The sequence below is a fragment of the Aquila chrysaetos genome, chromosome 7 (assembly GCF_900496995.4).
Source record: "Aquila chrysaetos chrysaetos chromosome 7, bAquChr1.4, whole genome shotgun sequence".
NCBI lineage: Eukaryota > Metazoa > Chordata > Aves > Accipitriformes > Accipitridae > Aquila > Aquila chrysaetos.
This window is the reverse complement of record NC_044010.1, coordinates 33,000,274-33,023,727: the sequence shown is the minus strand read 5'-3', so window position 1 is coordinate 33,023,727 and position 23,454 is coordinate 33,000,274. Positions and strand designations below refer to the sequence as shown.

At 36.3% G+C, this 23,454-nt stretch overlaps 1 protein-coding gene across 3 annotated transcripts in view; it reads right to left on the bottom strand.

The window, feature by feature from the left end:
* Positions 1-23,454, bottom strand: part of DYRK1A (dual specificity tyrosine phosphorylation regulated kinase 1A) — an 89,074-nt gene that overhangs the window by 44,122 nt on the left and 21,498 nt on the right. For all 3 annotated transcript variants that reach the window (XM_030020248.2, XM_030020246.2, XM_041124772.1), the window contains exon 2: positions 14,219-14,298. In XM_030020248.2, coding sequence (XP_029876108.1) covers positions 14,219-14,228 — 10 coding nt within the window. In that variant the 5' untranslated portion in view covers positions 14,229-14,298. The remainder of the gene's footprint in view (positions 1-14,218; positions 14,299-23,454) is intronic.

Here is a 23,454-nt window from a genome sequence, read left to right as displayed (position 1 = left end):
AGCGAGCCAAACCATCTTCGTGGGCATGAGAAACAAGTTTGTAGTAGCAATGAAGTCCCCAATCAGCTCCACTTCAACCTCCATAGATTTTTCAAGGGAAGCGAAGTCCTCATTAGTGAGCCACTAAGCACTTTTATATTGGGCCATAGCACTGTGTTTTCTATAAACACAGAAACTGTCATAAGGTTGGCACAGAGTTTAACTGCAGAGACGGCAGTTTTGTTTGCATATGCTCTGTTTTTCTTACAACCTTTCTAAATGGTCTGTCTCTACCATACTCATGCGTATGACATTACGGTGAACATTTCTTGAATTCTCAGTAGGCCTGAAAAAATTGAGAGACACCTTGCAGGAGAAAGGGAGATTAGTCTTCTGACCACAAAGCAAATCAGAGGTCTGCACCTGGGCACATTGCAGACTAATGATCAGGAACCAACTACCCCTTCTCAAAAGGCATAGGATTCAAGACACTTATCTGTCTGCTCAATTCTGAGACTGAAAAAAGTTATCTGTGGAGAGAATCTTGAAATTTCCTGGTGCTCCTGTCTTGCCTAGGGTTTAAAGCTCCAATAAATAGAAGACTGAGCTGGACTGTGCTCATCATCCAAAACAAGGCAGCGTATCTTCCCATCATGGGGAGAATGCTTCCACACAAGAATGTGACCTGATAGGTTCCTACAGCCTTGTGTAGTCTACGTTGAAGCATTTTTCTTCACATTTTCTCTTCAAAGTTTCCGATATCGTATTTGAGCATCCTGGTCTAGTGGAAGGTGTCCCTGCCCATGGCAGGGGGGGTTGGAATTAGATGATCTTTAAGGTCCCTTCCAACTCAAACCATTCTATGATTCTATGAATAGGAAAGAACTCTGCCGTGGGAAGCCACAATTCTTTGACTTACAGAAATGCACTATCAAAAAATTTCAGTATACTGGCTTAGTGATGACAAAGGAAAAACGCTCATCTAACCTTGACATGTTAAAGAAATAACAAAGTAAGTGACTACGTCTAGGCTAATATGTGCAAGTAAGAATATAAACTTTGTATTAAATACTATTATGAGGAAATAGAAAAAAAAAACCCAGACCAACTAAAGTCCCCCAAATGAAAAGAAATAGTTACACTTCCACTTTTCCCTTCGTGCTTTTATCTCTCACTGGACATTCTCCTGTCTTTCTTTATCAAGGACAATACAGCTATCATCATTTTTACAGAAACCATGCAAACATGTTTCTGCATATGGAACAGAATTTTTAGAAGTTCTCAACACTGACCAAAATTCCTACTGAGATAATGTGGAGCTTTATCATTTGGTTATCACAGATGCATAGCTGTGCAAACAAAGCTTTTGAAAAGCTCTTAAATAAGAATACAAATTTATTCATATATGTCTCAGTCTGTTTCTACTTGCCTTTGGTGTAACTGAATATGCTGCCAAGAGTTAATCTATTTACTACTATCAAATATTTTTAATAGCTATCTATGTATATAATCTTCACAGTTTGCAGAGCTACCCTAAAAACTAGACTCAATTCCAAACCTGGGGAAAGACAGACGCCTTCCCACCTTCTCTCATTTTATATGTTAGCTTGACTTTCCCCAGCAAAATTGAGCTAGTTTTTGACAACCCTGATAAAAGAAGCTAATATTTCTTAATGGTGTTGCTTCATACTCCACTCTGCTCTACTCTGTGCAAACAAATAAAGAAAAGCTTTATAAGAAACACTCAAAGACTTTCCATTCTTCTTCAGTTTATGTGTATCCAAAATGGCAGATATCTGAGTTCAGCTCATCCACTGCGAACAATTCATCCAAACTATCTTCTCTATGTTCATCAGCAGAAGGGGCCATTTGCCTGGAAGAAATGTGTGTGCGTGCATGCACGCACACGAGCATGCCTACTACTTTATTTCTGAATTCTAAAGGAAAGATCACAGAGTCTCAAAGAATAACGTTGAGAATCAAGGAATGTGACTTGAAGAAAGATCAATAGTCAGTGGACCCACGCATACAACCCCCTTCTGTAATCAAGTAGATTAGATTCTGTCTACTCAGATGAGGAACTAGACAGACAGGATTTAATTACTGAAGGCCAGAAGCATGTTAGGCATACAGATTCATACTTAGAAGTTAACATGCTTGTCCTTTCCCCTGTAACTGTACTGAGGACCCCAGAATGAGCTGGAGAAAAGAGACTCCCCGACTCTTCAAAAATGAGCATATTGATGCTTCTCCATGGAGCATCTTATACACACACTTCTAATAACTTTCTAAGGCATTTCTTATTTTCAAAAACTGATTAACTCTTGCAGATAGTTCATATCTTTGAATAAGGAGAGACAGAAAGGAAAGGCAGACCTCTGTCAGAGGTCCCATTAATCCAAAAGGTGCAATAACTGTCTAATTACCTGGTCTTTGATGAAATTCAGCTGATTCATTAGATAAATAACCATGAAGCTCATCTCAAGAGGAGACCAAATCACTGTAAGTAGCCTGCTACATAGACTTGCTCATAAGACACCAATTCACTTTTCTCTAAATTGATCAAAAGGCTTAGGTAAGAGGGAGATTAACAATCTTCCTAATGGTTTACTGCAGCTTGTTGGAAAGATGAAGCTACTGCTAATCTGTTATTGAGGATAATGTGGATTTTTGATGGCAAAAAGATACTGCTAATAAACTCAGATCTTTGAAGAAAGTGTGATACAAAATAAAACAATAAAATACCATATTAAAATACTTTTAAATTATAACTAAGCTGTAAATCATGAGCAAGTGTGTTTGTGCAAAGCAAGAATTCCATTCTCTTCTCTACCAACCCATTCCCTTCCTTCCCAAAAAAATGGTGAAGCAGATTTTTCATTCATATTATATAGGCTATAGATCACAGAGTTACAGCACACAAATTATTCCTCAGCTGTCTCAATATACATTGAGTGTTTACATGCATCTGAGTTGAATACCTGTAGCGAGAGTGAAAGACTTCAAGTAAAAAGACGTCACTATAGATCTGGCAGTGTTTTTAACCCAAATCATTGCTCTAGACAAAGTTAGCTCCCAAATTCTATTTAAGGAAACTGCCTTCTATTGAAAAAGTGGAGTATTCAGCTAGCTACATTTTGGTGGCACTTTTTCTGAACAGAGAGTGTCAGAATTTTTGCATTTGGATGGCAGCCTATAGAGTCTGGATTCCTCCCAAGAAAAAAACGAAGTTTCACTTCTTGCCTTCCCCTAGAGCTCCACATGCCTCCAGACATATAAGGAAACACCAAACAAACAAAAAACACAACAACTACTTTTTGCCTTTCTCAAGATTCAAACAGTTGTTGCCTGGGGCCTTTTGCTACCAGTAGCTTTGTAGGAATACAAAGCTGAATACAGCATTCTAAACTGAAGTTGCAGAATCCTCACTTGCAAATTGACCAATTGATTTGGGTGTGAAACAGCCTCTTTTTCGAAGGAAAATCTCTTTTTTTTTCAGAAAAGAAGTCATGAAGACCCATAAACTCCATAAACTCAACCTAAGCCAGAGGACAAGAACAACTTTACAGATACAATTTGTCAGAAGATGGAAGAAAAGAGAACTTTTGAAGAAATCCTACAGGAAAGCAAGCCAAAATTATCTCAGGCTTTGTACGTGAGAAGGAAGCAAAGCAATATTCCTGCAGCTCCAGGTCAGGAAAAAAGTTATACATATATATATTTATATATATTATGTATACATAACAAAAGGTAAAACAACAGTGTTTTCTTTGTTTTGACCAGGAAGAAAAAAAAAAGAGTCTTCTTCCAAGACAAAAGTACAAAAGGTAAAGGAAAAAGGATTCTACCAGTTCAGTAAACATGGAACTAGCAGCTGTGTACATCTATACTAACAGATTCAGGTGGGCCGAGGAAGGTTCCTAAACACAGAACTATGATCCACTGTGTTCGTAAAACGTTAGAGCATTCACAGCATCCGTTCCAACTAGCACTCTTCCCCAGTAACTCCTGGGAATGTGTGGCAGTCAGCATGTTCCAGGAATCCTTCCCAATAGGCAGCTTTCAGGCAGCCACCCAGTTTTACAGGCTAGGACAGTTAACTAGCACAGATGTGTGCTGTTCCATGTGATCGGCTTCAGTGGCTGGGAACATTCTATTTACTAACAGAGAAGTGGGCCTTTTTGTCTGTGAAATTTTATTCTTAAATCTTTTCTGACTACATCTGCTCTTGCAACTCTTTTTTGGCGTACTTTACAAACAGTGTCTTCTACCCATCTTGAGAAAAATCTCCTTCCAAACAGTGAAAATGGCAAAATAGAAAAGGTTCAATTGTGAACACATTTTTTGTAGAATACTGGGGTGCAAAGATAGAAGGCGGCAGGCATGTCAAAAGCTATAGTCTAAAAACTGCACTGCTTGCTTGAAGATTTTGGCCTCGTGAATCTGTTTCTTTGCAAGGTGCTTAGTTTAAAAGAAGCTATTGAGATCAAAGGACAAGAACAATTAGTTGATACTGAGGATCACCAAGTACAAAACATATACATGCAAAGATCTTCAAAAACTAGTCTACATTGAAGTACACAAGACCACCTTGTATTTTTTCAGTTATTTATCAGAATCATCTTAATGCTAGAATCAAAGTTTTCCTTCAACATATCAGCATGCCAATTTTGAAAAACTGAATTTCGGAGAAGAATCCAGAGATGTGAACATGTAGCTTAAAAGAAACACTAGCTTTTGTACACCACCACCTGAGACTAAACACCAGAAATACACTTAAACTATATGCTATGGATACATCATTTTACTCAGGTAAGTCTCCAAGAATTACCCAGCACTGTAAAATGATTACTTAATTTTACAGCAAAAAATTTTAGAAATGTATAACTTAATATTAAGAAACAAGAGTAAATCAATTAACAGATTAGTGTTTTTTTACAATCTTTAAGAAGTTAACACATAGCCCACTTAAAGCATCATCTTAACATAAAAATATGGAACACTACCTAAAACAAAGTTGTAAATGAAGGTATGATGGACATCCATTGCTTTTCACAGATATTTTGATAAACTTTAGCAAGTGGAAATATTTCAAAGGGCAAGCTCCCCCTTTCATTTCAAGCTAGCACAAAGCCTCCATATTACTGAAAGGTACAAAACTTGGTAAACTTTTTTTTTCTTTAATATTTTTTAATAAGCTGATCTAATACATGTAAGCCAATATTCCATACCTACATGAAGATATCACTTACCCATTTTATATTCAATCCAACTCACAGAGAAGGATCTCATCTACTTCTGAGAGACATTAATAGCAAGTCAGAACTCATATTAATGTGACAGGTGAAATCATATATACTTTTACTAATATAGAAAAACTTGCAGTCTCAGTTCATACCATCTAGGCATATTCGGTGACCTTGGAGGAGCATGAAGATGGATGAAAGTCCTAGTACAGATAAGCTAGCATTTAAAAAAGAATCCATCAAAATATGGTTGTATTCATCCCACTTCTTGGGCTTCTATAATCGCTGCTGTCTGTACAGGGATCTTCATGTATTGCCAGAAACATTTATTCCTCCGGAATGGTGAGACAGACCCAAGGAACTGTGGACTATAATCACAGTACTACAACACTTCTTCTCTATTCAAATGCCTTACTGCCTACATAACCAGGTAAAACATCGCTTGTGTCCACAAACCAGGCAAGAATGAAATTGACTTCACCCACCTTTGCAAACACGATCCTTCTATTTCATTTCCTGGCAGACCACATCTATCAATCCTTCTACATTACATTTCAGAGGTAGGCAAACAAGCAGCAAGTTCACTCCAAGATATTGACCTCAAATAGGCAAGATGCACAAATATGAAAATTCTCTGTGATGTTAGTAAAGACACTGTGAGACAAGGTAACAGTGTTGGGTGGTGTATCAAACCTTAGGTTGGATTCTCTGTTCACACATAAAGTGGATTCATTAAGACAATGAAATAGAAATCAGGAGTATGCAAAAAAGAAACCAGGTAGAAGAACCAGAAATAACCAGTACAAGTAGAACTTAATACTGTGCTTGCACCCTCAGTTTTTGAAGGGACCCTTAATAATCAATTTGTTAGGAAAATCCAGGCACCAATACGTTTCCATGGGGGAGGAGGAAATCAAGAACAAATCTCTCTCCTATGTCTGGAACAAAACTGCTGCCACCTGTTTCACCTTTATTGCAAATACATTCAACAGCTGTCTCTATCTGCAATATACTAAAATTTAGATCTTCAAAGATATTTAGGTACTTAACTCAGCAAAATGTCAACAGGAGTTAGATGTAAGTATCAATGAAGTGCTGGGCCCCAGAAACGAGGCTTCAGAATACCACTTTGGTTGATCAGTTTATGTTGTGCTGCATTTACCCACTGTTGCCAGGATAACTGAAAGGTCAAAACTGCAAATTTAATGTCTCACCACCACTTATAAAAACAAATGATTGTTTCTTGCTCTCTAATCTAATCATTGTCCATAACAGCTTATTAACAAATGTGTATTTTTAAGAATAGAGCGTCAAGATGAAAATCTGAGAACTGAAACATTTCCGGTTTTACGACATTTTCCAAGCTTAATGACGTTCCTTAGTACAGGAGGTTTTAACTAGATCCACTTAGATTTTGTCTGAACTGCATCTAGTGACATACAACAGCTGACAAGTACGTCCTTAAGTTGTCTTATGGAAATATCCAAGCTAATAAGCATGGATAGTTGATTGCATATTAAGACATGGAAACTATCATAAAACCTGGTGAGAGGAACACTTCCTGCCCTACGTGTAACTAGGCAAAAAACTCTATCATCAAGTCTTAGCGTATCATATGCTGCTTTGACAAGCTGGTAATACACTGGCTTGGCACACCAGTTAGGCTTCAAGCTAACAGAACATGTGGTCACCACCGTATGGAATAGCATTTAATATAAACATATTAAAAACCATATATCAAGGCAACAGGAAACAGCTGGCTGATAGAAACAGAAAAATAACAGTTTTTAAGAAGTCATAATGTCCAATTTCAGCAAGATTTATGAACAATGTTTGCATGGTTCTTGCACCTCAGCTACCTGATAAAGTACTATCAACAGAATTCCTACCAAGAACTATGAAGTACTCAGGACCGGCTGTTAAGAGAGCCATCCTATGGCTTCTCTATCTTAAAACCTAACCTCAAAAGAATATAACTGTTCACGGATGGAGGGAGAGGTCATTTACATCTGACTGCATGATTTATGAAATAGGATGCCTCCTACAAACGTTTATTCCCCTGCTTATGGTTTCTACATAGGGTATGCTAAGGAACCAAAGTGGTGCATGTTTAAGTTAAGCCACTATTAAGCTTGTTTAGTGCCAGGGCTGGTCAAAACTGATGAATTTAGGGTATTCCGTCTCCACAGATAGCAAATCCAAATAAAGCTATTGCTGTGTGCAATGAAAGATTTGCACCCTAGGATGTACTTTAGGAATGCAAGACTTCAGATGTGATTCTTAGAAAGCTGTAAAGGGCAAGCTCCTGAACTACTGTTGCCCATTGCTGAATCCAAGGGAAGAAGCTTCCTCTGGATACAAACCAATGGCCTTACCCCAAGAAGCACAGGGCAAAGATTCACTTCAAAGCCCATCCCCACTCCTAACTTCACTCAAAAATCTCCCAACCCAGGCAAACAGTATCACTCTGTGAATGCAGTTTGCTACGGAAAGCATACGAAAACAGGACAAAAAAAGCTGTCTGCAATATGATGCCTAAGACAGGAACACTCACACAAGCAAACACCTGAGCCAGTAAGTCAACGTGATATAGCACAATGCCGAGACTATATTAGCAGCTCTAAATGCAGTCTAGCCATCCTATTACTGCGTTACCCAAGAGAACCTTTACTTTTCATTCACAGACTGAACACTCTGACACCACAGGGGCTTTTTCATTACAGCTGCTCATTTGATGACTTTAAGGGCTATAAGAAAGACTCTATATTTGTAGTGTTATGTTCATTGTAGACCTCGGGCATTCTGAGTGGACTGACCAACCAACCAATAATTCTGGAAATGTGTAACATTTTTTGTAATAATTAAGATAGTAATTCTTAATATGAATTTGAATTTTTTTTTGTTCAAAATCAAATTTTTCTCAAGTCTAAATGAGTCTTTGCTCTTAGAAATAGGTAACAAATAAATTTCAGCCTTGCAATATAGCTGCTGGAGCATTACCATTCATCAAAAAGAAACGCCTTCATCACTTAATACTTTGTTGAAAGTTATCTCAAAAAAAAGTTTTGAAAAGAGGACCACATAAATCAGGATACAAAATGAATAGAAATTACTTTTCCAAATTATTAAAACTAGAGGTGTGTATCTTTAAGATACTTTTATTTCAAGCATTATGCAGCAACGTAATGCTTCTGAAAGTGCAAAGCTCCTCTGAATCCCTATCTCAATGGTCCTTGGAGCTGAGAGTATCTCAACTCTGCCAACACCGGAGAGGTAGACTTGGCTGCAGTGGCTGGAGCTCTCTGCATCCTCCCCTCTCCCTGCCCTCCTGAAGAAAAGAGATGCTGTTGACTACTGCCACCCAACACCCCGTGAGCCCCACTGAGCACTCTTATGAGCAGCCTAAGAAGGAATATTTCAATTTTGCTGCAAAACACAAATGAAACTTCCAGACATGAAAAAACCCTAGACAACTACTAACATGGCTTTCTACAAGAATTCACACCTATCTCTCTTAAGAGAGTTGCTCTCTCTTAAGAGGAAGCAAATTAAATAAAAACAGAGGCCTCTCAAGATTTTCTGGTTCAGATGCTTCAGACTGTTCCTGAATAAGAAAAGTAGCATTCTCCACCAGGTGATACTTCCATGCCACAACCCTGGAACAGGATTTTTGTCAGTTGTTTCCTCTTAGATGAGGGCTGAAAACTTAAATCTTCAATATCATGGGTACTAAGCAATTGGCGGGGGGGGGGGGGGGGGGGATAATCCCTTTTTCTTTTAAATAGGCAACTTCTTTTTAAATATGGATGCATGAATCTAACTTTAGCTGTCCAGGTTTTCACATTTCTGATCTCAAATACAGAAAGTAGAGCATTAATCTAGTCTCTTGACTTCAAGGTTATCATTCATTGAGGTCAATGACTCCATCTCTGAAAAGCAGAACATCCACTTTCAGTATGACAACTGTTGCCCTTCAGTAAACAACTGTGTTCAACTCATTCCTGACTGCTTTCTCACAACTGCTGACAAAAAACTAGCAGGCAGAAAGACATCATGAATAACTCCTGCAAAGGGAATTATCTATGTAAAAACAGTGGTTAACCCTAAAAGCATTCTTATTCATTCAAAGTGCTCATTAGCTATCTATATTTAAAACTTCCACTACTAATGAGCAACTCCATCTCTTAGTTATTTTCTTGCTATCTTCCGTTTATGTTAAACTTCTGTTTATCTGCCCAGCCAAGACCTGAATATCCAACAAAAACTGCCTGCAATGACACAAATATGCAAACAAGTTACTGACAGATAGAATCAGTCTAATTGGAATGGAAGTCACCAAACAGAAACAAAACCGGAACCAGCCCATACCGTGCTTCAGTATGGAATTAGCACACAGGCCCAACGTTTGCTCCTTTACAATCCAATTGTGGTTTTATGCCAGCAACATACATCTCGCAAAAGACACTCCAGGTACACAATTACTTAAGTGGAAACATAGATAGTACTCTCATCATCTCCACAAGAAGATACAGGTAAGTGGTAAAAAGGTGATGCCCCAGTAAGTTTTTGGAATTCCCTGGTAAAACTTAGTAGTACAAACTAGTTCAAAGGCATATCAGCAGACCTGGTATAACATAATACAGATGAACTTCAAAATACAGAGCAGCAATATTGGACATAATGTTTTTTTTTACTACAGAATAACAGTGGCATTTTTTTGCTTTGGTTTGTTTTTTTACTACTGACAGATACAAAAACGTTATTCAAAATAGCTACAAGGCTCAATGAAATCAGTAGCTAAAATATTAGGAATATGAGATGTGAGAGACATGGCCCAATTCTAAATTTTCATTCTACTCTTACACAAAACTAACACCTGAACACTTGCAAGACTATAAATTCAACCCAATCCAAGAACTTCCCAGAAGTCTTTACTCTGCATTTGCTATATTTTAATAAGCAATGCAGCTTGGGGGGGGGGGGGGGGGGGGGGGGGGGGGGGCAAGTATCTAGGCAAGTATTTACTACTTCATTGTTCTTGCACTATTCTTATTAAGTACTATTGGAATGGCTTTTTTTTTTTCTTCTTTTCCAAACATGAACAGTATTTTCCTGAAGCTAAGAGCAATATGATCACTTCCAATGTTTTATCAAACTTGAATATATAATTTTCACCTTTTGTATCATTTGCTTGGTTCTCAACATCTCTAGTGCATTCAATATATTTTCATGATGATGAGAAGAATTTGATATAACTACTATTTTGATCTGTTTTCTACATTCAAATCTACCCATGAAAGTGTGAATGTGTTAAAAAAATAAAGTTAATACATGATAAATTCTACCACACAATTAAAGGTAAAATAATCACCCTACACTTCTTTTTAACAAATTTATATGATCAAACCTCTGGATCAGTTTATACAGGCATAAGAATTGGACAAAAATACTGTAATATTTATATAATACGTATGTCTATTTAAGACATAACTGATAACAGTTACCCTCTTTGCATGCTGCCTTTAGTATGCAGAAATGTCCCAAACAATGTTGTTCAATGGTCTTGTGAGAGATCTAAATCAGGAATAGATACCTGTTGTGTTTTAATATAAAGTGAATCATCATCAAAAAGCAGTTCAGAACATGCAAACTCTTTTTCCTTCCCTTCTGCTTTCAAGAACAATACTTCAGCATTAACTGTTACCAGTTAATCTCCTCTGAGAGTTAACAGCATGTGCTGTTAAGGAATGGATGCTTCTGGAACTTGTACTTTCGGTTTAGTAGATCTATACTGGTCCCTTATACTCTCAACTGACATATGAGTCCTTTTCTTATGAATTTTAAGACAAGACAAGAAGCTTTAAGCTCTTCAAAAGCTTAAAGATCAGACAACTAATTATTTTTAGTTACATATTCCGAGGCTGCAGCTAACTAGAAAAATCAAAGCCAAAACCAGAAAGTTCTTTGTTACAGAACCAATCCATTTTTATAAGGTAGCCTCCACAAAGAGGAGGGAAAAAAGTAACAACCAACCAGTTATACTCTGCTTAACAGGTGCAGGACAAGATGTAGCAATCACTTTGAAAACATGAACTTTTAAACACAAGATGAATTCTTGCTTTTAAGTACAGAGCACAATCCCATATTTGATGCTACCACACCATAAAAAACACTTGCTAGTGTGATTATCAGCATAATAACTACAACCATAATGGTAGTAATAGCATTGGCACTTATGGTTCCTTCCTTTCACAAAACGTCCTGGAGAGACTGAATTTCAAACTACAAAGAGGTAAAAAGAAAAATTCACGTTCTGAAAATATTTTTTTAATCACAAACCACATTCTGAGGCATTAACTTTGTTATCACAACATGCATTTGTAATGAACAAGCATGTCTGAAATAGAAATTTAGCTTTTCCTATAATGAGCTGAGCCCCCAGCTTTCCTTTTTGCAGCATTTCACTAAAAAGCAGTATAGATCCTATAAAATCTGCAAGTTAACAAGATTGACAAAAAGCAACTATTGAAAATCTTTCAGTTCTCCAAACACTATCTTAAAGTGCCCTTCTCTACATGTGTCCTACATATCATAGGTGCTAAGAAAGGGCAAAACCAGAAGTCAGACAGGCTGCAAATTTGTTTTCCTGGTTAGTCAAATTGGAAAATAAGATTCAATATCACCATTTCTTAATATTTTCACTTTTTTTTTTAAAGCAGTGGACATTAATACATTTCTGTGTTTTCAGCTTAAGTGGTGATCTAAAATTCAAGTATTCCAAGATAAAAAAAGTGAAAAAATCCTCTTCCTCAAGAGGATTGTTTCCCCCAGTTACGCTGTGGTTAATTTTAGGGTTTTAGAGGAGGTCAGTTTCCAGTGAAATGAAGAGATGCCCATTATAAGAAACAATTTACTTAGCCTATAGAAGCTTTCATCCTTTAGCCAAAGGTACCTTAGACAGTACCAGGCATCTCTGATCAGTCACCCAGATCAGTCACCCTCAGAAGCCAAGCCTTGTTGAAAATGCAAAAGACCTGTCCTCTGTAACCACAAAACCTTTCAATTTCTGGCCTGACCTCTCCTCAGCTACTTTGAACTGGAGAAAGATATCAGCAGAGTCATCATATGACTCTTGCTGTTACTGCATTACAAAATAATTACAGTACATTTTTTCATTTTAAGGCATGCAAATCATGTTTATTCTCAGAACCTCAGCATACTAATATTGGCTCTCCTAATAAACAGAAAACTGCAAATAAAACTGCAAATAAATCTTACTTGTCTAACTTCCAACTTATCTGACACATCAGAAGCCTGCAAGTCTTTGTCAAGGTACGACTGTTTTTCACTCTGTATTTATCACGGGACTTCTAAATGAAGAATTTGGGCTTTAGAAGACAGAATTACTACCTAAAATTCAAAATCTTGTATACATTTCTATTCTTGAAGCTCGTAATTCTACAAGCTCACCATCATCAGAAATCCCGACCAAAACTGAAAGTGCCTAAGTTTTAAATCAGATTAACGTATTCCAATATGAAACTTAATTCTCTCAAACAGTGTAAGATACATAAGGTACTATTTCATAATACTAGCTTTCCTTTCAGTTCTGGGATCAATACTTTTAAAGCTTTCAAGCCATTTTCTTAATATTTAAGTTGGGCTATATTTTAATCTACACTGCAACAAGCAAATGACCTACAATGTTATCAATTGCAATGACTGCCTGCTAGACAGAACTCCACAAATTTGATGGGACATCAAAAGATTCAATTTTGAGACTTTAAATGTATTCCTCCAGATTTATATATTTAAAATAAATTAAATATCCCTTCAGAATATTTTTTTCTTTCTCCTCTTCTTCGCCCCACCTAATTTTAGAATTCTTTAGACCCAGTTTTACTTGAGCTATCAACATACAACTTACAAACATTCAACTGAAATGAATGAATATTTAGTTTTCACAGAATGAAATATGCACTTACAGCATCTTGGTCTTAATCCAACATGCTCCATGTAAATATACCCTCTAAAGCTGTTTATGCATGAACAGCTGATGCAACTGAAAACTGTCAATCAGGAGATGATCTGGATGCATACGTAAATCTATCTAGCTTTTTTCCCCAGCCTAAGGATTCATGGGTTTTAAAGCCAAACAAGCAAATAAAAGATCTGTCTTATGTGTACTTCACTGTTATAGGACTCAAAATGTAAGTCACTGAACTGTTCATTGCTTAAGTAAGGGCATTTGGGTGCAAAGAACTACATCAATCCTCCTGGACAACCTAAATTTTATTCTACTTCTGCTGATCATGACTTTTCACGTCAAAATAATAACCATATTTCCAGCAAAACAGTATCACTAAGAATAAGCTATTTAATCTGCAAATACACTTGGTACGTACAGTATTTTGATTAACAAAAAATGGAAGAACTTCCCAAAACACCAATTTGAAGAATGACTAGTGACTTTCAAAGATCTGCAAAGATCATCAGTTCCTTAGAAATCTTACAGTAACTGGACATAAGCATGTGATAAGGCATAGTGAACTCTTAGCTATTCATTTGAATGAAATGCTCTTTTTCAGATGGATCCGTAACATTTCTTTAAAAGAAAGTTAATGAATGATTGAAATAGTGTGTCACTAAACAGGTGACATACATCTGTTGGCAAGTGGGGGGCATTAAAAGGGAGTAATAACAAATACGGCAAGACTGAAAGCAGTACATTTAGTTAGCATCTTTAAACGCAAACTTTTTTTTGCATAAAACTTTGGAAACAATATTTCCATTCAGGGAAACCATCTCCTTCCTGGATAGTTGCAGAAGAGTTTCAAAGGGCAGAGAAAGATTTTGAAATTCTGCAGATTCTTAAATATTCTACTGAGGTTGGAACAACCTAATTTTGGGGGTGCAGAGAATGGAATAGAAACAAAAAGTAGATCAAGAACATCAAAGATTTCCCTTCTAAATACCCTTGAAAATAAGATTACCTGTATGCATCGTCTTCTTTCAAGTCTCATATCATCCTGCAGGGGTGTGGGGGACGGGGGGAGTCCAGCAGCAAACAACACTGCAAAATGAAGAAAAAAGAAGTAAATGTAAATACAAACTAGTAAGATACCTAAAAAAAACCATAAAATCTCCATTCTACTAGATCCACGTAGTGCTTAGTTCAATCCTAGCTCTCAGGTATAACCACAGAGCTAAACCAAGGAAGTTCCAACAGAAAATGAAGTTTTCCGACAGTAAAAGTAGAGACAGACATTAGAAAGACTATCTTCCACTGACATCGATTGTTAGAAAAAAAAAAAAATTATCTCAGAATCAACATTTCAGGAATTAACTTAAATTTTAACTGGTCATTGAACAGTTCTGAAAATTAAGGTCTTCCAAAAAAAGTTCTTCTCAGACCTACAAAAGTGAAATTATTGGTATCTACCCATCTGTGCAAAGCCCTTAAATATATGGATTTTTACAGAAACACAGGACAATATTCATAAAACATGACTGAACTTCTGTAGGATTTTACCAAATCAACAAACTGTAGAACTATAAGTGCACATAAATCCATAAATGTACAAGTCCATTTCTTCCTCATATCTCAGATGAAATTGCATTAGGTTCACCTTACACCAAATCAAAGTATGCTCATAAAAATAAAATTATAACTTTCTACAAGACAAAGAGATATAAAGGCATGAGTTTCTAGGAAGAAGTCTCTTAACAAAAGTTTAAAAAAATGGTGGGATTACGAAAAGAAAAAACAAACAAACAAACAAACACCCAACAACTAACCAACCCTTGGTCAAAGTATTATATTCAAGTATTTGCTTTTCACTTGTTCTCCAAAAAAACATCATTCGTGGTCTACAACCTATGAAAACATCAAAACCACTTAGAAATTAATGAGAATTTTAGAGAACCTCTGCAAATTACCTAACTGCTCAAATTGTAGAGTTTAGATTATTATTTAAACACCTCCTGATTTATGTAACTCCAAGAAAATGTGTCTAGCCTAAAATGCGCTTAGATACTGCAATGTGAGCAGAAAACATTGCAGTTCACTCCATTTCTTCATTAACAATGACTGTTTAAGTCCTGCATATACCCTAAACCCAGCCAGCTTTTCTTCCACCACACTGGCTTCTTCCTTGTGCCACAGAAATGTGACATGCACACACAGACATGCACACACAAAAGGGGGTGGCAGGACAACAAGGAAGAATTACTTTTTTCATACACATAGGAGCATATGTTGCAGCGGTTCTGTTGTTATTTTACAAGCAGGTGAATTCTTGCTGTCATGCCACCAAAAGATGGAGGAGGCAAACAAAAACTGGCCATCCCACATCATGAATCAACAGCCTTAGTTTTTTACTGCTGAAGTTCCACAGAGACCTAGAACATCACTGCCACATCCCCAGTAGCCACGAACTTGGCAAGGCTGATAGGTACTGCCTAAGGCTACCCAAGATCCCACAAACTGGGCACTCTCATGCCTAAATCACTTCAATTTGGATAAAAGATTTGGTCTGGTACGTATGCTAAGTGTAAACACCACACAGACAGACACAGTGTCTTCCACTGAGCTTAGTCCCACTAAACTTAGCAGAGGCAGTCACTTGTATTCGAGAACAAGAAAAATAAAAAGGCAGAGAAAATTCTTCTCTTCTTTACACTAAATAGTCTCTGGATTTAAACAAACAAACAACAGAAGTCCTGGAGCACCAGATATGTCCAGCCTACATGGGTGTCTTTAGGCTACAGAGCTACAGTCCCATTTTTGAAAGCTCTCTGGCCAAGATACCTTTTTTTTTTTTTTTTAACCTGCAGTATCTATGTACACCAGGATTATAGAAAGCCTCTTCCAGTAGTAGCTGCAAGGACTGAAGGCATCACTCGCTTGTCTTTACCACCTTGTAGCTCAAATACAGCAAGAATCACCTCTCATTTGCATCAGTACAAGGCTAGTTTCAATACTAAGCCAGCTTAGTTCAAACTATCAACAAATATAGTTTGAGCAAAGCTAGCTGATTTTCAGCCAAAATAGACGGTAGAGAGTTCATACATTGTCTTCTGCCAGTTCCACAATGGGAATGGTAAGCTCCAAAAGCAGCACATTAGCACATCTCTGGAGCTTTACAACAGCCTAATGTTGTATCAAACTGACTGCAACGCTAGCAACATACAGCACTGTCGTGGGCAACAGACTGCCAACTCTATTCCAAACCATAAGAGGAAATCAGTTGATAAGAACACACTATCCAATAAACACAGAGACTACCAAGCTATAGCTACAGAACTTGAAATCACTGCTTTTGTCAAAGCAGTAAAGCAACTTCATACATATGGGAAGCTATGCTTTTTGCTGATATGAAATCTAGAGTATTTTAAAATCACTTGTAATACTAACTCTGAAAAAGTATTGATCTTGCAAAGAATTCACAAAGGTGTAAGAAAGGAGAAACCACACTGGAAGGTAACGCACACAGACTTGAATTATTTCAGAATTTAGAAGATGACATTAGAGCTACTGACAATAAGGAAGAGCTGCTGATGTAACTATAAAATCATTAACAGTTTATTAACAAGGAATCAATACATCCGCCCACTTCATAGCTAACCAGCAAAACATTTCCATCACAAACCAATACAGCTCTCCAACAATTATCACATTCTGAAGAACTGGACAACTAGTGTGGAATTAAGAACCGGAGTGGAAAAGCAGGTGTCTATTGTAGCACTGTATTCTAAGAAGGGACCCACAACATAAAAAGTAATTTTAAAACATTAGTGGAGAAAAAAGACAATGAGATACTGTGATGGTAACAGTATCACAGACACACAACATAAAAGGGTAACATTTTAAACTTTTTTTTTTTTTTTTAATAGATACAACCAAATCACATATAATAGCTGCAGGAGCAACACATTAAACTCAGTAACTAAGTGTCTTCTGTTGTGCCTCTGCATTGCCAAGTTCTTAAAACCAAAAGACCTTTTACACGGCCTGTACAAGGGCTTCCTGGTTTAGATAATAAATTGATGATAAGAGGAGGCAATAATAAATCGCACTCATCACACAGTCTGTAAGATCATTACTAGAAGAATCCCCTTAGTAATAACATACTGGGCTTCAAGAACCCAGTTTGATCCACTTACTGGTACAGAACAGAAGTGAATTGGAAATAAAGGAGTAGAGGGAGGAAGAGATGACAAGAAAGGTGTTGAAAAGCAAATTACTGAAAGTGATATAGCAAACAAAAAGAATAAAAGCTGAAGTCTTTCATTTAAACAGAGAGCAGTTCTTAGAAATCAACTGTGTATGAAGCTACCATGCTAAAACTTTACTTCATGCTTTTATTTCCTATTTTAATTACTGTTGCTTTCTACTCTTCATCTTTCCTACCCACACAATGCTCCTCTGATCTCCTCAAAACACAGATAATGGGATTACCTATCCAAAGCCACTCCACATTCATGAATAATTTCAAGTGTAGAGTTCAGCTTTACTACAAAATGTTTAGTTAGATAAGCCAAAGATGCTGAGCACATTTTATCTCAGGTTATACTCCACCATATTATAAAGATGGTGACTGTGAAAAACAAAGCTTTCATGAGTCTCTGACTTTTCCTTACACCATAAACCTAGTTCACCTATTAGCCTCTCTGAGGACTAATGTTTTATTCCAGTGTATTCCTTAAGAGCATCCACTCCTTTCTTCAAAACACTCAATACCCAACTTATGTCAATAGGTTCACTGTAAATCAAAGTCAGTTTCAGAACAATCATACTTCTAATAACCTAAAAGTTAAAGTGCAAAAACCATTACTAACATCTCTCTGAAGAAGTTTCATCCTCCTCCCCCATTTCTTCTCTTTTTTGTGTTTGCCTGGATATCAATCAGATTGTGAGTTTTTGCAAATGGGGACAATTTTATTACATATAAGCACAGTAGGAAGCCAGTTCAGCTGAATCTAGATGCAGCAGAGCAGTAAGACTATTTTTTTTAAACTATATTATTTCATAAACTTAAGAATGTAAGTCATTCCAATATGTTGCATATTTACTTTCTATAATAGATCTTAATTTAAAGCATCTAGAGTTAAAAGATTCTATCCAATGCAAGTTTGCAAAGTGCTAAAGGCGACTATCATAAACACCTTTAAAGAAAGGCTACATTTTCACTACAATTTTGCTTTAATTTTAAGCATATATGAAGAATTCTTTCCATTACAAATTTAAAGAAGTTTTCAGAATATCAACAATAGCACACCCAAGAGCTTGAATTAAAAGAGAAGTCTGCAGGGGAGGGTTTTACTTTTTACATTTTACTGATTAAAACACTTTGTATGTAGATTTATTTTCCTTATTCAGTATCACTGTATTGTAAGATTCAACATGGCACCTTTTGCAAACTAATGACAACAAGCTTCTTGACGTTTTTCCTCTGTGAAAAGGTTATTTGTAATTTCTAAAGTCATACTCACGAAGCACCGGAGAAATCTTTAGGTACCTCATGACTACACAAACTGCTGTGAGAGATGAACATAATTCAGGTCACTGACCTTCAGTAAATGCAGGCAGGCCTGTTGCTAGCAACATAAAATATAAATACTTACTTAGAAGCAAAAATATTTGTTTATTTACTAGGAAAATTATCCTGAGGTATACACCATTGAATTGAGATTATTAACATACTGGAATATAAGGGATCTAGACATATATAAATCTATACAATAGCAATTTCTTAAGCTGCTGTTATTCTGCATCTCAGCAGCCTATTTTTGAAACTACACACGGACAACCAATGATGTTGCTTGACATGAGACATACAGGGCAAAAGATTCACCAAATACATCAGATTTATTATGCAGTATTTTACATAATACATCAAAATCTGAAGTACAACCAATACTACTGAAATTTTTAAAAAGTAAATAAGTAAATTACTACTGAAATTTAAAATAAATAAGTAAGTAAATAAATCTCACAGGGTGCTAGTGATTCTCAACTTCCGGGACTAGTTCCCAGAGAGACACAGTTGAGGAATTCCAAATCATTGTTTTTATGGTACCTAGCACATACAGTGCAGTGTGTTCTGTTACTAGGTAAAATCCCATATGTTTAGATGTACAAATTAACATACATCTGAAAACCAAACACACACACACACGCATATTTACTGTTTCTGTTCTACTTATGTATAACATCACATCTGTTGGTCCCAAGAAATAATTCACAAGAATGAAAAGGGGAAAGAAAAAAAAAAAAAAAAAAAAAAAATCAGACTACTTCATATATCCAATGTACAAAGTAGAAACTCAGTACATCATCTCGGGTTCTCCCACAAAATCACATACATAAAATTAAAAGCCAATATGGTTTCAGCATAAAAACGCAAAATATCCCTCCACTTTTATAGTCACCTGCATGTTTCTATACCTGATAGCCAATATACTGAGTACTAAGCAAAATACAAGTAATTAGTGACCAGCATCACATTTAGCATGTTCCCAAAGAAGTCACAGATCCCTGTCTCCACGTTTAAGTGCTTTGGTATTATGGAAAACTTATTAGCTGAATGTTTTCCCTGAAATAGTCAGCAGCTACATTACCACTATCTTTAGGTTTTAAAATTCATAATTCAGTAAGAAAAAATAATATACCTCTCTTCAGTTTACTTTGCATATTCAATGGAACCATGAGCACAGTCACTTTCATCTGTCAGTTTACCCCATGCTTAAGAAAGGGAATCTTAAAATTTTGGGAAGACGGCATTTTTGTACATGACTGGTTTCCAAGTTAGAGTGAAAAGACAACAACAATTAAAACTGAGTTTATACAACACTTCACTGATACGCCATTCATCCTCAGAGCTTGTATTATACTTTGTACTCCCAGTGAGTTTTAAATGCACACTGCTAAACTAGAAGACTACGCTAGTTTCTAGATCAGTATGTGCGAGATACTTATGAAACAACTGCATCTAAACCAAAACACACTCTACCATCATTTTTCTTGTATACTGTAAAATTATTTTCAGTGTTCCTAAAAGCACTGGTTCCTCTAAAAAGACTATACTGTGAATGACTAGTTTCACTCTTACGCTAAATTTATAACACGTGATACAAGAACCCATCCTTTAAGTGTGAAACCATGTAGAAGCAGCTTTACTGAAATGACAAAGTTTCTCACCCAAATTCAAACCTGGCAAAGGCAGAACTACAGTTGCAGTAGAGCAATAATTTCTTTTCAGCAGCAGTACTGCTTAAGCATCCTGTACCTTTTCCATTGCTACCTGCTTGGCTGAGACAGTGCTACTATTACAGGATCACTCAAACCGCACTGGGGAACTGACCCAGGTGGAAAAAAGCAGGAATATACAGCTGGGACAAAAAGGGGCTTCTTAGACTGGTATTGGTGTCACAATACTAAACATTGAAGTGCACCTAATTTTATCATAGAAGGACCTACAATGGTGTCAAACCAGTATTAATTCAGTAAGACTTCAAAGTGCAATCTGAATCTCTGAAATATCTGATTTATAACATATAATTTTTAAACATTTCCTTTTTATGAAAAGAAATGCATAACTTCTAAAAAATATACTGCTTTCCTTGTATATGAAGAAACTGGACAGTGTAAAACTTACACTTGACCCATACAGCCAGACAACTCGGGATTTGTTTTCTAAATATTTGTTCATGTGAACCCCAGAATAAAGTCTATGGTTTTAGGAGGAATCAAACTGACACAACTGGGGAGGGGTGGGGGAGAAAGAGAGAGGAAAAAACCCCACACTTATGCTAATATAAAAGTTCAAATACTTGAGATTTGTTAGATAATTTGCATATGTTTCTTTTCTTACTCATTGACTAAAAACATTAATTTTAGAAGCACAAACTTAAAATATTTTTCAGTATACTGACCATATAAGGAACCACAAATTAGAGGGGGGAGTCATTCTTTTTTCCACCCACTTAATAGTGTCAAGCAAAACAGATGTGGTTACGTTTCAACTGCTTTGGAACAGCAAAGTCATGCCACTGTATCTACATTCCCCTCCCGCAATCAAAAGAAGCAAAGACATGCTACAGCAGGAGTTGCCCATCCTCTGAAATATCAGCTAAAACAGTCACAACTGTTGGATGGCACTGAACTCTTATAACCAAGTACTTGCTTCTGTACTGTTCAATGGCCTCACTGAGTACAAATGCGATTACTAAAGTTCAATTTACATGATTCTTGAAAATAATTCTACCTCAAATTTACATAAGCATGAAGACAACAGCATTCCAGGAAAAGGAAGGATATTTATGAAATCTAGGTATTTTTAAATTATTTCTATGTCATCTTACAAAAACAGATGTATGTAACAATCTAATTTTTTGATGTTAACACATGCATCCTACCTATGATTTCCTTAAAAGGTGACATCTGATAAGCAAGGATTTAATTTTTTATTTTTTTTTTTAGAAATAGAGCCATTTTAGTTAATATGTTAAACATGAACTAAAAAGTAGTGTGTGAGTAAAGTCATATTTAAAGTAGAACATCCATGAGGGCTGTAAACTAGTTTACCCAGAGTAATGTGCTCTCACAGTTGTGAAATGCTTTTCAGAGCTGAGATTTTTCTATAGGTGTGCTCAAAAAGATTGATCATTTCATTTACAAAAACTGTTCCTGTTCCTTGTGGTTGGGAAAAGAACTTTAAAAATGCAAAGCAAAACACATGCCACTATATGTTTGCATTCATCAGTTTAGAACTTTAGACCTAAAAAGTCTCAAGAGAGTATAACCTTCCTACATCTCGTTGGTTTTTTCAGCCATAAAGCAAGCAAGCAAACAAAGAATTAAAGGAACGCCTAAAACTTCCACAGAACATGTTCAAACATCACTCAATTTACAGATCTTTACTACAATCTTGATATTACTCCAGCTTACTATTCTTCCAATTTAGTGGTCACTAACTACTATTTCCATTCTTTGCTGTACCCTTTATTTACAAAACAGACTCTACTTCTCAGGGACCTGGCAAGAGAGGATACTCAGATGCCGCTACTTCAACTTTTTAATCCTAGACTAGAGTTGGGACAGCACTTGTAGTGCTTTCCTGACAAGCAATGTATACTGTAATGCTTTCACCTCTCAAAAACTGCAAGAGCTTAGATGCACATTATACTTAAGTATAGATACACATGCACACTACATACATATGGGAGGTAGGACGTTTTTTCTTCCCTGCAAATAGAGACTACTTTAACTGCAATGCCTTTATACCGATGAAAACATAAAATCTTATTTTTCAACAGGGGAAAACAAGAGTTTCTGTCCAAAAGTTTGCTGAAACAGCTATTTAAAAAAAAAAGAAAAAGGAATTCCAAGCAAGGGAAGAAAATAAAATGGGCATCTGAATGGTATAGTATTTTCACAGCTACCAGGGTTTTAAACAAAATATTATGACACATTTAAGAGACTTCAGCTTTCTAAGTGACCCACCCATATCAAATTCAGATGTTACTGGGTTTTGACATCATTACTATTTCCTTATTTTAATTGTTTGCTTTTTCTTTGTCCCTTTTAATTCTTCTCTGAAGCATGACAAATTCCATCATGCTGCAACATACATGTAACAGGAACCAGAAATTAATAAATTAATAGGTTATCATCATGTTTCAGTAAACATTACTGTAACAGAATTGATCAAAAACAGAAAGAATGTAAAATCTTATTCAGACCACAACACACTCCAATACTTGTACAGATTCCTAGGAAATGATCTGCAGAGCTGCTATCATATGTCTAAATGAAATAAGACTACTTCTCCATTTCAGCTTTGGCAGCAGATAGTTCCAATGTTACTTTCAAATATGATCTAAAGTTACATATTTCAAGTACATTTATAACAATCTAGATGTTCATTGCCCTGAAACAGTAGCACCTTTAATCTTGAAGGCTTCCAAAGTATTTTAATACATGGAGATATGCACATCTATAGTCTTTCAAATTAAAAAAAAAAAAAAAAAAAAAACCAAAAAAACCCAAACAACTAACCACACACAACTGTAAACCGCTGGGTAGCTCCATAAATAGATGGTGCTTACCTGTAAGACTTCGGGTAAGTGGCTTGCTTCAGCCATACATTGGTTTGTCTGCCTTTTTAAATACTTTTTAACCTTTTCAAACACACCATGGACTAACTGCTGTTCAACTGATTCCCGT